Source organism: Tachypleus tridentatus, chromosome 6 (assembly GCF_004210375.1).
Source record: "Tachypleus tridentatus isolate NWPU-2018 chromosome 6, ASM421037v1, whole genome shotgun sequence".
In the NCBI taxonomy this organism is placed as follows: domain Eukaryota; kingdom Metazoa; phylum Arthropoda; class Merostomata; order Xiphosura; family Limulidae; genus Tachypleus; species Tachypleus tridentatus.
In genome coordinates this window covers 2,675,524-2,695,246 of record NC_134830.1, presented here as the reverse complement: position 1 = coordinate 2,695,246, position 19,723 = coordinate 2,675,524, and the positions used below count along the sequence as shown (strand labels likewise).

At 32.7% G+C, this 19,723-nt stretch overlaps 1 protein-coding gene across 1 annotated transcript in view; it reads right to left on the bottom strand.

The window, feature by feature from the left end:
- Window positions 1-1,171: 1,171 nt before the first annotated feature.
- The window catches only part of LOC143254494 (UDP-glucose 6-dehydrogenase-like), a 150,169-nt gene continuing 131,617 nt past the window's right edge, over window positions 1,172-19,723 (bottom strand). Inside the window, exons 4-8 of the mRNA XM_076509666.1 lie at window positions 10,040-10,204; window positions 7,967-8,164; window positions 7,246-7,393; window positions 3,843-3,937; window positions 1,172-1,348 (exon numbers count right to left, since the gene is read on the bottom strand). Of these exons, the coding sequence (XP_076365781.1) occupies window positions 1,172-1,348; window positions 3,843-3,937; window positions 7,246-7,393; window positions 7,967-8,164; window positions 10,040-10,204 (783 nt within the window). The remainder of the gene's footprint in view (window positions 1,349-3,842; window positions 3,938-7,245; window positions 7,394-7,966; window positions 8,165-10,039; window positions 10,205-19,723) is intronic.

Sequence of the window (19,723 nt, the reverse complement as noted above, 5' to 3'; positions counted from 1 at the left end):
TTAATCCAAACAGTTTGACACTGTACTGGTATAATCCATCAGAAGTAACAAAACAGAAAAAAGGCTTCTTGATAATGTGATTCAGATAAAACTAACTTGGAAACAACGACAGTCACTAGAGAAACTACATCTTGATAAAGTGATTTAGATAAAACTAACTTGGAAACAACAACAGCCGCCAGAGAAACCACATTTTTATAATGTGATACAGATAAAACTAACTTGGAAACAACAACAGTCACCAGAGAAACTACATCTTGATAAAGTGATTCAGATAAAACTAACTTGGAAACAACAACAGTCACCAGAGAAACTACATCTTGATAAAGTGATTCAGATAAAACTAACTTGGAAACAACAACAGTCACCAGAGAAACTACATCTTGATAATGTGATTCAGACACAACTAGCTCAGAATCAACAACAGTCACCGGAGAAACTACATCTTGATAATGTGATTCAGATAAAACTAACTTGGAAACAACAACAGTCACCAGAGAAACTACATCTTGATAATGTGATTCAGACACAACTAGCTCAAAATCAACAACAGTCACCGGAGAAACTACATCTTGATAATGTGATTCAGATAAAACTAACTTGGAAACAACAACAGTCACCAGAGAAACTACATTTTGATAAAGTGATTCAGATAAAACTAACTTGGAAACAACAACAGTCACCAGAGAAACCACATCTTCAAAATATGATTCAGACACAACTTGCTCAGAAACAACAACAGTCACCAGAAAACACCATTTTGATAAAGTGATTCAGACAAAAGTAACTAGGAAGTAATGTATGAAATAACATGAGCTACAGAGAAATGGATATGAAAACACAAAATACAAAATAATGTATAGAAAAACGCCAACTACAAAGTAATGGATATGTAAACACAAGGTTCAAAATAACGTATGGAAAAACACCAGCTACAGAGTAATGGATATGTAAACATAAGATACAAAATAATGTAGAGGAAAATGCTGACTACAGAATAATGGATATGTAAACACAAGATACAAAATAATGTAGAGGAAAATGCTGACTACAGAATAATGGATATGTAAACACAAGATACAAAATAATGTAGAGGAAAATGCTGACTACAGAGTAATGGATATGTAAACACAAGAAACAAAATAATGTTGAGGAAAGTGCCAACTACAGACTAATGAATATGAAGACATCTAACAGTTTTCCATTTTTCGTACCTTGTATCCCCTGTACTCTTCTTGAAAGCGAATCCAAAAACTGTAATTTTTTTACCAGTAAGTGTGTTGAAAAGCTTTTCAGCAATTCTTTGAACGAATCGAGTCCTCTGATATCTGTTCATTTCTATTATCTGCTAATACACAGAAATTAAGAAGTAGCTTGAATCATGATAACTGTTATAAAATTCACATGTATATGAATACAGCTAGTATTGTTATTAAAACTTTTGTTAAAATAAAGTGGACACCAACATTTCAACCTTCTAGGTCATCTTCAGGTTGAAATGTTGTTCACTACTTTATTGTAATAAAAGTTTTAATAATCATAACATCCCTCTTGAGATATATTTTTACTTCGAGTGGATTTATAGTCATCGCAAAAATTCACATGTGCTTTATTTTTAGTAGAAACATACATTTAAACATGTTAATCGGTATTAAAACTTTCATTAGGTTTAAACATGTTAATCAGTGTTAAAGCTTTCATTAGGTTTAAACATGTTAATCAGTATTAAAACTTTCATTACGTTTAAACATGTTAATCAGTATTAAAACTTTCATTACGTTTAAACATGATAATCAGTGTTAAAACTTTCATTACGTTTAAACATGATAATCAGTGTTAAAGCTTTCATTAGGTTTAAACATGTTAATCGGTATTAAAACTTTCATTACGTTTAAACATGATAATCAGTGTTAAAACTTTCACTACGTTTAAACATGATAATCAGTGTTAAAGCTTTCATTAGGTTTAAACATGTTAATCAGTATTAAAACTTTCATTACGTTTAAACATGATAATCAGTGTTAAAACTTTCATTAGGTTTAAACATGATAATCAGTGTTAAAACTTTCATTAGGTTTAAACATGATAATCGGTATTAAAACTTTCATTAGGTTTAAACATGATAATCAGTGTTAAAGCTTTCATTAGGTTTAAACATGTTAATCAGTATTAAAACTTTCATTACGTTTAAACATGTTAATCAGTATTAAAACTTTCATTACGTTTAAACATGATAATCAGTGTTAAAGCTTTCATTAGGTTTAAAGCTTTCATTAGGTTTAAACATGATAATCAGTGTTAAAGCTTTCATTAGGTTTAAACATGATAATCAGTGTTAAAACTTTCATTAGGTTTAAACATGATAATCAGTGTTAAAACTTTCATTACGTTTAAACATGATAATCAGTGTTAAAGCTTTCATTAGGTTTAAACATGTTAATCGGTATTAAAACTTTCATTACGTTTAAACATGATAATCAGTGTTAAAACTTTCATTAGGTTTAAACATGATAATCAGTGTTAAAACTTTCATTAGGTTTAAACATGATAATCAGTATTAAAACTTTCATTAGGTTTAAACATGATAATCAGTGTTAAAGCTTTCATTAGGTTTAAACATGTTAATCAGTATTAAAACTTTCATTACGTTTAAACATGTTAATCAGTATTAAAACTTTCATTACGTTTAAACATGATAATCAGTGTTAAAACTTTCATTAGGTTTAAACATGTTAATCAGTATTAAAACTTTCATTACGTTTAAATATGTTAATCAGTATTAAAACTTTCATTACGTTTAAACATGATAATCAGTGTTAAAGCTTTCATTAGGTTTAAACATGATAATCAGTGTTAAAGCTTTCATTAGGTTTAAACATGTTAATCGGTATTAAAACTTTCATTACGTTTAAACATGATAATCAGTGTTAAAACTTTCATTAGGTTTAAACATGATAATCAGTGTTAAAACTTTCATTAGGTTTAAACATGATAATCGGTATTGAAACTTTCATTAGGTTTAAACATGATAATCAGTGTTAAAGCTTTCATTAGGTTTAAACATGTTAATCAGTATTAAAGCTTTCATTACGTTTAAACATGTTAATCAGTATTAAAACTTTCATTACGTTTAAACATGATAATCAGTGTTAAAACTTTCATTAGGTTTAAACATGTTAATCAGTATTAAAACTTTCATTACGTTTAAATATGTTAATCAGTATTAAAACTTTCATTACGTTTAAACATGATAATCAGTGTTAAAGCTTTCATTAGGTTTAAACATGATAATCAGTGTTAAAGCTTTCATTAGGTTTAAACATGATAATCAGGGTTAAAACTTTCATTAGGTTTAAACATGATTATCAGTGTTAAAGCTTTCATTAGGTTTAAACATGATAATCAGTGTTAAAACTTTCATTAGGTTTGAACATGATAATCAGTGTTAAAGCTTTCATTAGATTTAAACATGATAATCGGTATTAAAACTTTCATTAGGTTTAAACATGATAATCGGTATTAAAACTTTCATTAGGTTTAAACATGATAATAAGTGTTAAAACTTTCATTAGGTTTAAACATGATAATAAGTGCTAAAGCTTTCATTAGGTTTAAACATAATAATCAGTGTTAAAGCTTTCATTAGGTTTAGTGGTTTTTTATTTTAGATTTACTTGTATCTTCAATTTGTTAAAAATATGCAACATTCAACATTAATTTATTTTTTTAACATTAATATCCTGGTACTGGTCAATATTAAAACAGGGATTACTTATCAAGAAATTAAGAATATCAAATTTTATTCTCATGTTTAAAAATACAGATTGAAGGACATTTTCTACCTGATACCAGTAATTAGCAGCTTCTGGAAGGTTTAAGGACTCACACAGATATACAAGATTCAACACATCTTTCTGAAAACAACTTCCTCCAAACCCTAAAGAGAGAATTGAAAATTAGTTAACTGTGTGACTATGGATAGGTTTCTACTAGAACAGTCAAAGTCACTCACATTATTACTTTTGATAATGAGTTTGTACCTTAATGAAAGTTAGTAATCCATCAATAAACATTATTTGTATGCAAACTATGAGATATTTTAAATTAGTTTGATTAAAGAATTTCATTTTTTGAAATGTTGACTATCCAATATGTAGAGTAATTTTGATTTTAAGATTAAAAATACTTTTCATCTGAAAATTGTCAAATTTTATTTGTCTCTGGACCCTTCTAAACAGTGCCCCAACATGACCAAGTGTGTTAAGTCGTTCGACTAGTAATCCGAGTGTCGCGGGTTCGAATCCCAGTCGCACCAAACATGCTCGCCCTTTCAGCCGTGATGGCGTTATAATGTGACGGTCAATCCCACTATTTGTTGATAAAAGAGTAGCCCAAGAGTTGGTGGTGGGTGGTGATGACTAGCTGCCTTCCCTCTAGTCTTACACTGCTAAATTAGGGACGGCTAGCGCAGATAGCCCTCGAGTAGCTTTGCGCAAAATTCAAAATAAACAATAAACCCTTCTGAACAAATATCAGTTTCTTTTTAAAACAATCTTTATATTTTTGTTCTTGTATTTTCTCTACCTAGATTATAGTGTGCCAGTTGATTTGACCAGATTCATAATCACCATAAAATTTAGGAAATAAATCTAGGCAAATATCAAAGTTTCTTTTTTAAAAAAAGTCTTTATATTTTTTCTTGTATTTTCTCTTCCTTGTCTATACCAATCCAGTTGATTTCACCAGACTAGTAACTACCATAAAAATTAGAAAATAAATCTATATTAACCTACTTTTTTATAGAATAACTACTAATTGCAGAATTTCTAACTAATAATCCCACCACAGAAGTTGAGAATCATGCTGCACAAGTACAGCTTATGTTAACACAAGGAATAGCGTAAAACTGGTTTACAAGGAACATATCTTTTATTCTTCTTAGTACTAACATACAAATATTGTACAGTGACCTTTCAGTTACCGTACATTAGATATATCATCACTTCTTACAAAATAGATTTTTAAATTTCAGTTACTTTCCATAAAAGATAGAACAATAAATAAAAATGTATAGACATATAATTACTTATACAAAATTTTACATACCGATGTATCATACTTGAAATCACACGTGGAGGATGTAAAAAAAATATTGTTTGTATTCTGGGTCAACAAAACATACAAATGGATATATATGGTAGGCCTGGCATCGCCTAGCGCGTTAAGGCATGCGCTTCGTAATCTGAGGGTCGCGGGTTCGCGCCCGAGTCGCGCCAAACATGCTCGCCCTCCCAGCCGTGGGGGCGTTATAATGTGACGGTCAGTCCCACTATTCGTTGGTAAAAGAGTAGCCCAAGAGTTGGCGGTGGGTGGTGATGACTAGATGCCTTCTCTCTAGTCTTACACTGCTAAATTAGGGACGGCTAGCACAGATAGCCCTCGAGTACCTTTGTGCGAAATTCCAAACCGAATATATATGGATACGACTTAAATCCACTGTAATTTATGAGGCCTCCTAACTAAAATGTATATGGGTCTGATAAACTTCATATCTGATCAGAATGTTGCCTTGATTATCAAGCTTTACTCTCATAAATACTTCAGGAAGACTGAGAGTATTACACATTGGTTATAAACATGTAATTAAGAGAAATGGATGTAGGAAAACAAGTATTTCTATAAGAGGAAGTGGTAGGCAGAGCCACTGTGTGTGTAAATATGTCACTAAGTATAATGTCTTAGCACAGAAATGGTAGGAAGTTCTTCTTTTATATTCTATCTTGTCTGTACTGGTTGTTTCAGTGTCTACATTGTTAAAAGCTGCAGTCATTGTTTGTGGACATAATACGATTTAATCAGAGCAAAAGCAAAAGACTTTTGTGTACCATGTGATACACAAAAGTCAGTATTCATTCATTTTTTTCTTATATTTACTTTTAAGTTAAGAAATTAAATAATGCATAAAAATAACATTCAATTATTAGTTACAATTTCATTCCAAATTGATTGAAATAAATTTAAAAAATAGTAATTTAATAAAAGTTTGAATACAAGTACAAAATTTTATGACATGTTCTGACCTCAGCCTATATGACAAGAATTAAGACTAAATTGAAAGTGTTTGTTAGTGTGTAATTAGTGATATAAAATTAGATATTAAAAATATCTCCTAAATTATATAAAAATATGTCAAACTTACAGAGGCAAATAAACAACTTCGTTTAGAGAAGAGTAAAGTGGAAAATTCACTGAAGCCCAAGAAACTAGTTACAGGATCACTAACACTTATAAACTTAATAAAAATAAATGCAATTTTTGGCTCATTCAATTCTAGCTAAGTCTACTGAATTCCAATCAACGTCTATTATATCCTATTCTAAGCCTATTAAATTGTGATTTAATACTTTTGATACTTTTTTAATAAAAACAAACCAGTTTTATTTTTTATAAGTAAAAAAAAGGATTCATCCATTACATTATTTGCATGACCAATGTTTTTACTCTTATTTATAATATCTATAAATCTTAATTTAAGTCTCTTCACCTCCAGTTTAAGTCTGTTAAATGATACTTTCCTTTAAAATCTTCACAAAAGACAAAAACTGGATATCAAGAAATATCTATTCAACTTTTGTTTTTCTTTATTTTATAATTTTGCACAGAAACTACACAGGGGTTGACTGTGCTAATTCTCCCGAATACAGAAGAGACAGACTACAGTTAAACATTGAGTCAAATATCCACTGGCTCCCACTTCCATCTACTCCTTATGAGCCACTAGTGGGATTGACTGTCACATAATGACTCCTTAGCTGAAAGGGATTTGAGTTCCTGTCTGTGTATTATTAGACAATTACCCTAATCACCAAACCATGCTAGGCTGCTATTTAACAACAGACTTAAGAAATGGTTAACTGAACGAAAGAGCATAATTCTTTATTACTATTTTAAGTAACGACTTCAAAAACATAAAATAAAATTAAAACAAAAAAATAACTCAAATTTAAGTCAACTTTACCAACACTGCTTTATACATACAATAAATTAATTTCCCTCTCAACTCTAAATATAACATATTTTAAAATGAGTTAGTCCAACCTGAAGTCTAGAAAATAGATTCAAATCATTTAATGTAGCTTAAACATTTAAACAACACAGCACAGAAACTAAAACCTTTATCAGTATTACAGTATGTATTTAAAAAGACTATACCAACATGAAAACAAATGCAATGTCATTTCTCACCGACACTCGCTTCAAGGAACTTGGAACCAATCCTCGAGTCTGTTCCTACTGCATGAGATACTTCAGAAACACAAGCTCCTGTTGCTTCACAAATGGCCGAGATAGCATTGATACTGGAGATTCTTTGGGCAAGGAAAGCATTAGCTGCCTGAAAATACAAAGAACCACAGACTGAAACTATAAAATGTTAAGGTTTTTTTTTACTTTATGCATTACACAGATTATGACAGAAATACTTACTAAACTTGAATACTTTTTTATTTTGCACTAACTGGAAAGTACCCTCTAGTGGCGAATATAACTAAAAAGGTGGAATTTTGTTATGAAAAAAAAAACAATTTACATAGCATTAACAGCACCTGGTCAAAGGATGGATCTAACACTGGACATCTACTACAGAATGACCACAGAATCAAACATTCTTTGAAGACAGCACTTCCAAAACATGATGAACAAGCAAAAGTTCTGACTGAGTGATTATAAGAAGTATATACTACTGTGTAGCATGAAAACTTGAATAGTTCTGAAAGCCATATGTTACTGTGTAGCATGAAAACTTGAATAGTTCTGAAAGCCATATGTTACTGTGTAGCATGAAAACTTAATAGTTCTAAGTGAGACCTGTGTGTCACTTTGTAGCATAAAAACATGAAATGTTCTGATAACCATAGATTATATATACAATACATACTTAGAAATATTTTACAAACATGTAGCTTACCAATTTGGACAGTTCTGATGACCAAGTGTTCATTGTGATTATTTTCCCATCAGAAATCCAATGTTTATACACCCAGCACAGTTTTTTAATTGCTTCTTGGCCCTCTGGTGTCTCATCACCACCAATCAAAACTCTGTCAGGTTGTAAGAGATCCTTAATAGCTGAACCTTCTGCAAGAAATTCAGGGTTGGAGAGTACCTGTAGGTTACAAATGTTATTGTTCAGTAGAGTTTAAAGCTTGCTAAGTTATTGAATAAGTTAAAAATAAAAGATCTAATTTCCCAGTATAACATTAATAGGTGGTTTATTTAATAATTATTCAAAGTTTTAGACTTTATTTAATAAATATCAGCAAAACTTACAGGTCTACAAATTTAAGAAGAAATAATTCAGCAAAAAAAAATTTACATTTAACTACCTGGTGTTCAGTTCTACTTAATAAATAACAAAGATGTTATTGTATACTATAGTACAAACTATATAATTTAACTACCTGGTGTTTAGTTCTACTTAATAAATAACAAAGATGTTATTGTATACTATAGTACAAACTATATAATTTAACTACCTGGTGATTAGTTCTACTTAATAAATAACAAAGATGTTATTGTATACTATAGTACAAACTATATAACTTCCTCACTCCAGCATATTTCATAACTAATTTTTCACCCACAAACAATGTACGGACATCTTATGTATATCATTTCTATATCATCTTATGTATATCATTTATATATCATCTTATGTATATCATTTATATATCATCTTATGTATATAATTTTTATATCATCTTATGTATATCATTTCTACAGGCAGTTTCTATGTCACGTTGTTTTGAAACACTTCATTTTTGAACATCCCAACAAGTTCTGTGTAGAAGTACCTGGGTTAAAGTAGAAGAAGACTACATAGAAGTACCTGGGTCAAAGTAGAAGAAGACTACATAGAAGTACCTGGGTCAAAGTAGAAGAAGACTACATAGAAGTACATGGGTTAAAGTAGAAGAAGACTACATAGGAGTACCTGGGTTAAAGTAGAAGAAGACTACATAGAAGTACCTGGGTCAGAGTAGAAGAAGACTACATAGAAGTACCTGGGTCAAAGTAGAAGAAGACTACATAGAAGTACCTGGGTCAAAGTAGAAGAAAACTACATAGGAGTACCTGGGTCAAAGTAGAAGAAGACTACATAGAAGTACCTGGGTTAAAGTAGAAGAAGACTACATAGGAGTACCTGGGTTAAAGTAGAAGAAGACTACATAGAAGTACCTGGGTTAAAGTAGAAGAAGACTACATAGAAGTACCTGGGTTAAAGTAGAAGAAGACTACATAGAAGTACCTGGGTCAAAGTAGAAGAAAACTACATAGGAGTACCTGGGTTAAAGTAGAAGAAGACTACATAGAAGTACCTGGGTCAAAGTAGAAGAAAACTACATAGGAGTACCTGGGTCAAAGTAGAGGAAGACTACATAGAAGTACCTGGGTCAAAGTAGAAGAAAACTACATAGGAGTACCTGGGTTAAAGTAGAGGAAGACTACATAGAAGTACCTGGGTCAAAGTAGAAGAAGATTACATAGAATTACCTGGGTCAGAGTAGAAGAAGACTACATGGGAGTACCTGGGTCAAAGTAGAAGAAGACTACATAGGAGTACCTAAGTTAAAGTAGAAGAAGACTACATAGAAGTACCTGGGTTAAAGTAGAAGAAGACTACATAGAAGTACCTGGGTTAAAGTAGAAGAAGACTACATAGAAGTAGAAGTAGAAGAAGACTACATAGAAGTACCTGGGTCAAAGTAGAAGAAGACTACATAGAAGTACCTGGGTCAGAGTAGAAGAAGACTACATAGAAGTACCTGGGTCAAAGTAGAAGAAGACTACATAGAAGTACCTGGGTCAAAGTAGAAGAAGACTAGATAGAAGTACCTGGGTTAAAGTAGAAGAAGACTACATAGAAGTACCTGGGTCAAAGTAGAAGAAGACTGCATGGAAGTAGCTTGACCATAAACTTACCATGAAAGTCTACTCTTAGTGACAAGTTGGTTTCTTTTATTTACATGTATAAACATACTTGAAAGTTAACACCGGGCCGTAAGTTGGATTTGAGAATGGTATCAACACTTTCAGCTGCCTTCACAGGAACAGTGCTCTTCTCAACAACAATTTTCATTCCTTCTGCTACTTCTCCAATCATGCGAGCAGCTGCCTCGATGTAACGAAGGTCAGCAGCTCGGCCCTGCAAAATGATAAAATAGATATCTCTTTTTAAATATCCCTTGCATGGATTAACATAGGTAAATGATAGAACAGTAGTTCTAAATTCGTAAATTGTAAACTAAGTTATAATGTAAAAATTTAAAACCACTGTTCTATCATTAACTGGATTATGATATAAATATTTATAACCACTGTTCTATCATTAACTAGTTTATGATATAAATATTTATAACCACTGTTCTATCATTAACTAGATTATGATATAAATATTTATAACCACTGTTCTATCATTAACTAGATTATGATATAAATATTTATAACCACTGTTCTATCATTAACTGGATTATGGTATAAATATTTATAACCACTGTTCTATCATTAACTGGATTATGGTATAAATATTTATAACCACTGTTCTACCATTAACTAGATTATGATATAAATATTTATAACCACTGTTCTAGCATTAACTAGATTATGATATAAATATTTATAACCACTGTTCTATCATTAACTGGATTATGGTATAAATATTTATAACCACTGTTCTATCATTAACTAGATTATGATATAAATATTTATAACCACTGTTCTATCATTAACTAGATTATGATATAAATATTTATAACCACTGTTCTATCATTAACTGGATTATGATATAAATATTTATAACCACTGTTCTATCATTAACTGGATTTTGATATAAATATTTATAACCACTGTTCTATCATTAACTGGATTATGGTATAAATATTTATAACCACTGTTCTATCATTAACTGGATTATGGTATAAATATATATAACCACTGTTCTACCACTAACTAGATTATACTGTCAAAATCTAGAACTGCTGTTACTTCATTAGCAGTTTAACATTTCATTTTAGTTTTTGTTAAAATACGTTCACAGTGAACATTGATTTCTAAAGGAAACATTTTATTTGTACATGTATAATGTTAGAAAATGATGTAGGATAGAAATGAAAGAAAAACGCTATAACCTGAAGGCATTAGAAAGGTGAACCTTTCCTCTTCAGGGAAAACTGGGACTTGTACATATAATAAACATTTAATGAACTTTATGTAGCAAGCCTGGATTGCAGATGGCCAATCAGACTGTCGAGTTCTGTTCTTCATCTGATTAATAACAATAATTTTACATCTTATAATCCAATGAGTTATGCGAGATCATAAATTAAAAGAAAGAGATCAAGAGAGATTACTGTAGTTAGATTGGGACAATGAAAGTGTTTGTTGTTGTCCATTTTTCTAGTTTGGTTTTGTAGCTTAGCCAATATTAACATCATAAGAAGGACATGCCTTGGGGGAATGATAAACTTGTGCTCTAAAGAAAGATTTCATTGTTCTAGCCTTGTGTTCTTTATCTACATAACAATATTGATATGAGAAAAAAAATGTATTATCCTGATATTAAATATCTCAACCGTAAAACTGAAATAGTTACACATTTTAGAGGGAACTGCCAATAATATTCGTGAATTATATGTGTTTATATTTCACAAACACAAATAGTACAGACAAATAAATACGTCATACCAAACTTTTTTATTCTCTTAACACAATCTTACATCAAGACTTATCATTCTCATCTACTGAGACTTTCTCTCATCTTTGACCTGCTAATCTCTTTGACTGAAGATGACTTGCTGTAATTAAACCTGCTACAGTTGATAGGTAGCAGTCACTTGAACCTGCTACAGTTTGATTGTTGGTGATATCTTATTCAAGGAAGGAACTCATTAATCCAACCCTACTGAATGTCAACAGTTTAAAAACTGAAACCATTATAAATGTAACAGTTACACCTAGTTATACATTACACATGTAACAGTTACACCTAGTTATACATTATACATGTAACAGTTACACCTAGTTATACATTATACATGTAACAGTTACACCTAGTTATACATTACACATGTAACAGTTACACCTAGTTATACATTATACATGTAACAGTTACACCTAGTTATACATTATACATGTAACAGTTACACCTAGTTATACGTTATACATGTAACAGTTACACCTAGTTATACATTACACATGTAACAGTTACACCTAGTTATACATTACACATGTAACAGTTACACCAAGTCATACATTACACATGTAACAGTTACACCTAGTTATACATTATACATGTAACAGTTACAACTATTTTCAATCCATGTTAAGCTGTAAGTGCATCTGTTTTTCTCTCAAAAATACTCAAATTTTTAAATCCATTTCTTATTACCACATGTTACAAAAAGGACAAACAAATCACTTAACTTGTTTCTAACTTATCATGTGTATTTTAGGAGTACTAAACAAACAAACAACTCATCTTTAAAGTGTTTTATGGTTACTGAATGAACAGAAAAACAATTTTGCCAAGCTAGCTCTAACTTATTAAGTATGAGCTAAGGAAAAATAAGAAAATTGTACTTTTCACAAATATATCATTTATTACAACCATGGTTTTACCAATAAAGGCATTTACAGGCAAATTTGTATAAACATTTAACAGTATGTTTGTGTATATCACATACAAACATATTTTTATTCTGCCAATAATTACAACATTTTGTATCCATAACAGATAATTGAAATTTTAATGATAGCTAAAGAGACTTACAAGTATTTTTGAGATAATTTGCTTTCAATTTTAAAAAATTAGTAAGATTATGATTTGTTTTTAATATCCAACACCTGCATTAATTTTCGAAAACCTGATAGTCATAAAATCTAACAACAAATATACTAAGTTACACTTTTATGTAAATACAAGTGGTCACAAATAAACCTTTATACTGTCAAGAATCAAAAATGTCTACTGGCAACATAATTTATGTGTATCTTTTTTAATTGTATTGAATAACATACCTGATTTATGAGAAGTGGCAGAGTAATTAGTTACATAGGCTTATAAATATAAACTTCATAACACTTGTTTTAGTTTTAATGTCATAATTTCTATAATTCAGCAACAAAACATTTATATATTTATTTTTCTTTATCACAAAGATTTTTACACATCAATAAAATAACCCTGACTTAGTTTAAATTATTATTTCATTTATCTCATGGAACATTATGATTATGTTTGTCAATAAAAACACAATCTAAAGTAAATGGATGAACTTTGATCTTAAACAAATATGTATCCTCATTCATCTAGATTTTGTGAAATTTTTGTCAGTCTCAAAACTACGCGTCATGGTATTTCTTTTAGGTGTTGTGTCTGGAGCCTATCATTTAAATATACAACAGAAGTGAACCATCACACTGATGTTCCATCTCCCCTGTTACCTCCTCTCCATCTTCCTGACATCTTGATGAAGTATTTCCTTTGTTATTTGCTGACAGCAACAACAGTTTAAGAGATATATTCAGTATATCCTAACTCATAGTAAAACCCAACAGTTCATGTTCAACAAGCACGTAACTAACAAGATCTGTTGTTTATTAAGAATCTGTAACATCTCTAAAGATAATCCAAGTAATTATTCACCAGGCATTTCAGGATTAAAATAATGTCTACAATCATTCTGATTGACACCAGATGACACTCTATCAAAAGACTCCAGTAAAGTAGGCACAGGTACATCACGTCTATAAGAAACAGATCTTATAACAGACTGAAAATCAGGTACATGAGGTCCATAAACAACAGGTCTTAGAGCAGACTGAAAGTAAGGTACATCAGGTCCATAAAAATCAGGTCTCATAGCAGACTGAAAAACAGGTACATCAGGTTCATAAACAACAAGTCTTATAGCAGACTGAACATCAGGTACAACAGGTCCATAAACAACAGATCTTACAGCAGACTCCAAGTCAGATACATCATGTCCATAAAAAAAAGATCTTATAGCAGACTGAATATCAGGTACAACAGATTCATAAATAACAGGTCTTATAGCAGACTGAAAGTCAGGTATATCAGGTCCATAAACAACAGATCTTATAGCAGACTGAAAGTCAGGTACAACAGGTCCATAAACAAGAGATCTTACAGCAGACACAAAGTCAGGTACAACAGGTCCATAAACAACCAGTCTTATAACAGACTGAAAGTCAGGTACATCAGATCCATAAACAACAGATCTTATAGCAGACTGAAAGTCAGGTACATCAGATCTATAAACAACAGATCTTATAGCAGACTGAAAGTCAGGTACATCAGGTTCATAAACAACAGTTTTTATAGCGGAAAGAAAGTCAGGTACAACAGGTCCATAAACATCAGATCATATAGTAGACTGAAAGTCAGGTACATCATGTCCATAAACAACATCTTATAGCAGACTGAAACTCAGGTACATCAGGTTCATAAACAACAGTTTGTATAGCAGACTGAAAGTCAGGTACAACAGGTCCATAAACAACAGATCTTATAGCAGACTAAAAGTCAGGTACAACAGGTCCATAAGCAGTAGGACTTATAGCAGACTGCAAGTCAGGTACAACAGGTCTTACAGCAGACTGAAATTCAAGTATATCAGATCTTATAGTAGATTCAAAGTCACGTACAACAGGTCCATAAGCAGTAGGTCTTATAGCAGACTGAAAGTCATGTACTTCAGGTTCATAACAACAGATCTTATAGCAGATTGAAAGTCAGGTACAACAGATCCATAAGCAGTAGGTCTTATAGCAGACTGAAAGTCATGTACTTCAGGTTCATAAACAACAAATCGTATAGCAGACTGAAAGTCAGGTACAACAGGTCCATAAACATCAGATCTTATAGCAGGCTGAAAGTCAGGTACATCAGGTCCAGAAACAACATCTTACAGCAGACTGAAAGTCAGGTACATCGCGTCCGTGAAACCAGATCTTAAAGAAGACTGAAAAATACAGGTACATCAGGTAAATAAACAACAGGTCTTATAGCAGAGTAAAAGTCATGTACTTCAGGTCCATAAATAACACATCGTATAGCAGACTGAAAGTCAGGTAGAGCAGGTCCATAAGCAGTAGGACTTATAGCAGACTGAAAGTCAGGTAGAGCAGGTCCATAAGCAGTAGGTCTTATAGCAGAATGAAAGTCATGTACTTCAGGTTCATGACAACAGACCTTACAGCAGACTGAAAGTGAGGTACAACAGGTCCATAAGCAGTAGATCTTATAGCAGATTGAAAGTCAGGTAGAACAGATCCATAAGCAGTAGGTCTTATAGCAGACTGAAAGTCATGTACTTCAGGTTCATAACAACAGATATTATAGCAGACTGAAAGTCAGGTACAACAGGTCCTTAAGCAGTAAGTCTTATAGCAGACTGCAAGTCAGGTACATCAGGTCTTATAGCAGACTGAAATTCAAGTATATCAGATCTTATAGCAGATTGGTATTCATGTACATCAGGTCTTATAGCAGACTAAGCGTCAAGTACATCAGGTTCATAAAAACAAGTCTTATATCAGACTGAACATTAGGTACAACAGGTCCATAAACAACAGATCTTACAGCAGACTCCAAGTCAGATACATCATATCCATAAAAAAAAGATCTTATAGCAGACTGAATATCAGGTACAACAGATTCATAAATAACAGGTCTTATAGCAGACTGAAAGTCAGGTATATCAGGTCCATAAACAACAGATCTTATAGCAGACTGAAAGTCAGGTACAACAGGTCCATAAACAAGAGATCTTACAGCAGACTCAAAGTCAGGTATAACAGGTCCATAAACAACCAGTCTTATAACAGACTGAAAGTCAGGTACATCAGATCCATAAACAACAGATGTTATAGCAGACTGAAAGTAAGGTACATCAGATCTATAAACAACAGATCTTATAGCAGACTGAAATTCAAGTATATCAGATCTTATAGCAGATTGGTATTCATGTACATCAGGTCTTATAGCAGACTAAGCGTCAAGTACATCAGGTTCATAAAAACAAGTCTTATATCAGACTGAACATTAGGTACAACAGGTCCATAAACAACAGATCTTACAGCAGACTCCAAGTCAGATACATCATATCCATAAAAAAAAGATCTTATAGCAGACTGAATATCAGGTACAACAGATTCATAAATAACAGGTCTTATAGCAGACTGAAAGTCAGGTATATCAGGTCCATAAACAACAGATCTTATAGCAGACTGAAAGTCAGGTACAACAGGTCCATAAACAAGAGATCTTACAGCAGACTCAAAGTCAGGTATAACAGGTCCATAAACAACCAGTCTTATAACAGACTGAAAGTCAGGTACATCAGATCCATAAACAACAGATGTTATAGCAGACTGAAAGTAAGGTACATCAGATCTATAAACAACAGATCTTATAGCAGACTGAAAGTCAGGTACATCAGGTTCATAAACAACAGTTTTTATAGCAGAAAGAAAGTCAGGTACAACAGGTCCATAAACATCAGATCATATAGTAGACTGAAAGTCAGGTACATCATGTCCATAAACAACATCTTATAGCAGACTGAAACTCAGGTACATCAGGTTCATAAACAACAGTTTGTATAGCAGACTGAAAGTCAGGTACAACAGGTCCATAAACAACAGATCTTATAGCAGACTAAAAGTCAGGTACAACAGGTCCATAAGCAGTAGGACTTATAGCAGACTGCAAGTCAGGTACATCAGGTCTTACAGCAAACTGAAATTCAAGTATATCAGATCTTATAGTAGATTCAAAGTCACGTACAACAGGTCCATAAGCAGTAGGTCTTATAGCAGACTGAAAGTCATGTACTTCAGGTTCATAACAACAGATCTTATAGCAGATTGAAAGTCAGGTACAACAGATCCATAAGCAGTAGGTCTTATAGCAGACTGAAAGTCATGTACTTCAGGTTCATAAACAACAAATCGTATAGCAGACTGAAAGTCAGGTACAACAGGTCCATAAACATCAGATCTTATAGCAGGCTGAAAGTCAGGTACATCAGGTCCAGAAACAACATCTTACAGCAGACTGAAAGTCAGGTACATCGCGTCCGTGAAACCAGATCTTAAAGAAGACTGAAAAATACAGGTACATCAGGTAAATAAACAACAGGTCTTATAGCAGACTAAAAGTCATGTACTTCAGGTCCATAAATAACACATCGTATAGCAGACTGAAAGTCAGGTACAACAGGTCCACAGGCAGAAGGTCTTATAGCAGACTGAAATCCAAGTATATCAGATCTTATAGCAGATTGATATTCAGGTACATCAGGTCTTATAGCAGATTAAAAGTCAGGTACATCAGGTTCATAAAAATCAGGTCTCATAGCAGTCTGAAAAACAGGTACATAAGGTTCATAAACAACAAGTCTTATAGCAGACTGAACATCAGGTACAACAGGTCCATAAAAAACAAATCTTACAGCAGACTCCAAGACAGGTACATCATGTCCATAAAAAACAGATCTTATAGCAGACTGAATGTCAGGTACAACAGATCCATAAATAACAGGTCTTATAGCAGACTGAAAGTCAGGTACATCAGGTTCATAAACAACAGTTTTTATAGCAGACTGAAAATCAGGTACAACAGGTCCATAAACAACAGATCTTACAGCAGACTCAAAGTCAGGTACAACAGGTCCATAAACAACAGTTTTTATCGCAGACCGAAAGTCAGGTACAACAGGTCCATTAACAACAGATTTTACAGCACACTCAAACTCAGGTACATCCAGTCCATAAACAACAGAACATATAGTAGACTGAAAGTCATGTACATCATGTCCATAAACAACATCTTACAGAAGACTGAAAGTCAGGTACATCAGGTTCATAAACAACAGTTTGTATAGCAGATTGAAAGTCAGTTACAACAGATCCATAAACAACAGATCTTATAGCAGACTCAAAGTCAGGAACATCAGGTCCATTAACATCATCTTATAGCAGACTGAAAGTCATATACATCACGTCCATAAAAAACAGATCTTAGAGCAGACCGAAAGTCATGTACGTCAGGTCCATAAAGAACAGACCTCATAGCAGACTGAAAGTCAGGTATATAAGGTCCATGAACAACAGATCTTATAGCAGGCTGAAAGTCAGGTACATCAGGTTCATAAACAACAGTTTTTATAGCAGACTGAAAGTCAGGTACAATAGGTCCAAACACAACAGATCTTATAGCAGACTAAAAGTCAGGCACCAAAATGTCCATAAACAACAGGTATTATAGCAGACTCAAAATCAGGTACATCAGGTCCAGAAACAACACCTTATAGCAGACTGAAAGTCGCGAACATCAGGTCCATAAACAACAGGTCTTATAACAGACTGAAAGTCATGTACTTCAGGTCCATAAACAACACATCGTATAGCAGACTGAAAGTCAGGTAGAGCAGGTTCATAAGCAGTAGGTCTTATAGAAGACAGCAAGTCAGGTACATCATCTTTTATAGCAAACTGAAATTCAAGTATATCAGATCTTATAGCAGATTGAAAATCAGGTACAACAGGTCCATAAGCAGTAGATCTTATAGCAGATTGAAAATCAGGTAGAACAGGTCCATAAGCAGTAGGTCTTATAGCAGACTGAAAGTCATGTACAACAGGTCCACAGGCAGAAGGTCTTATAGCAGAGTGCAAGTCAGGTACATCAGGTCTTATAGCAGACTGAAACTGAAGTATATCAGATCTTATAGCAGATTGATATTCAGGTACATCAGGTCTTATAGCAGATTAAAAGTCAGGTACATCAGGTCTTATAGCAATTAAAAGTCAGGTACATCAGGTCTTATAGCAGATTAAAAGTCAGATACATCAGGTTCATAAACAACAGTTTTTATAGCAGACTGAAAGTCAGGTACAACTGGTCCATAAAAAACAGATCTTACAGCAGACTCAAAGTTAGGTACAACAGGTCCATAAACAACCAGTCTTATAACAGACTGAAAGTCAGGTACATCACGTTCATAAACAACAGTTTTTATTGCAGACTGAAAGTCAGGTTTAACAGGTCCATAAACAACAGATCTTACAGCAGACTCAAAGTCAGGTACATCAGGTCCATAAACAACAGATCTTATAGCAGAGTGAAAGACAGGTACATGATGTCCATAAACAACATCTTATAGCAGACTGAAAAACAGGTACATCAGGTTCATAAACAACAACTCTTATAAAAGACTGAACACCAGGTACAACAGGTCCACAAACAACAGATCTTATAGGAGACTGAAAGTCAGATACATCAGGTCCATAAACAATAGTTCTTACAGCAGACTGAAAGTCAGGTACATCAGGTCCATAAACAACAGATCTTATAGGAGACTGAAAGTCAGATACATCAGGTCCATAAACAACATCTTATAGCAGACTGAAAAACATATACATCACGTCCATAAAGAACAGATCCTATAGCAGACTGAAAATCAGGTACAACAAATCCATAAACAACAGGTCTTATAGCAAACTGAAAGTCAGGTATATAAGGTCCATAAAGAACATCTTATAGCAGACTGAAAGTCAGGTACATCAGGTTCATAAACAACAGGTTTTATAGCAGACTGAAAGTCAGGTACATGATGTCCATAAACAACATCTTATAGCA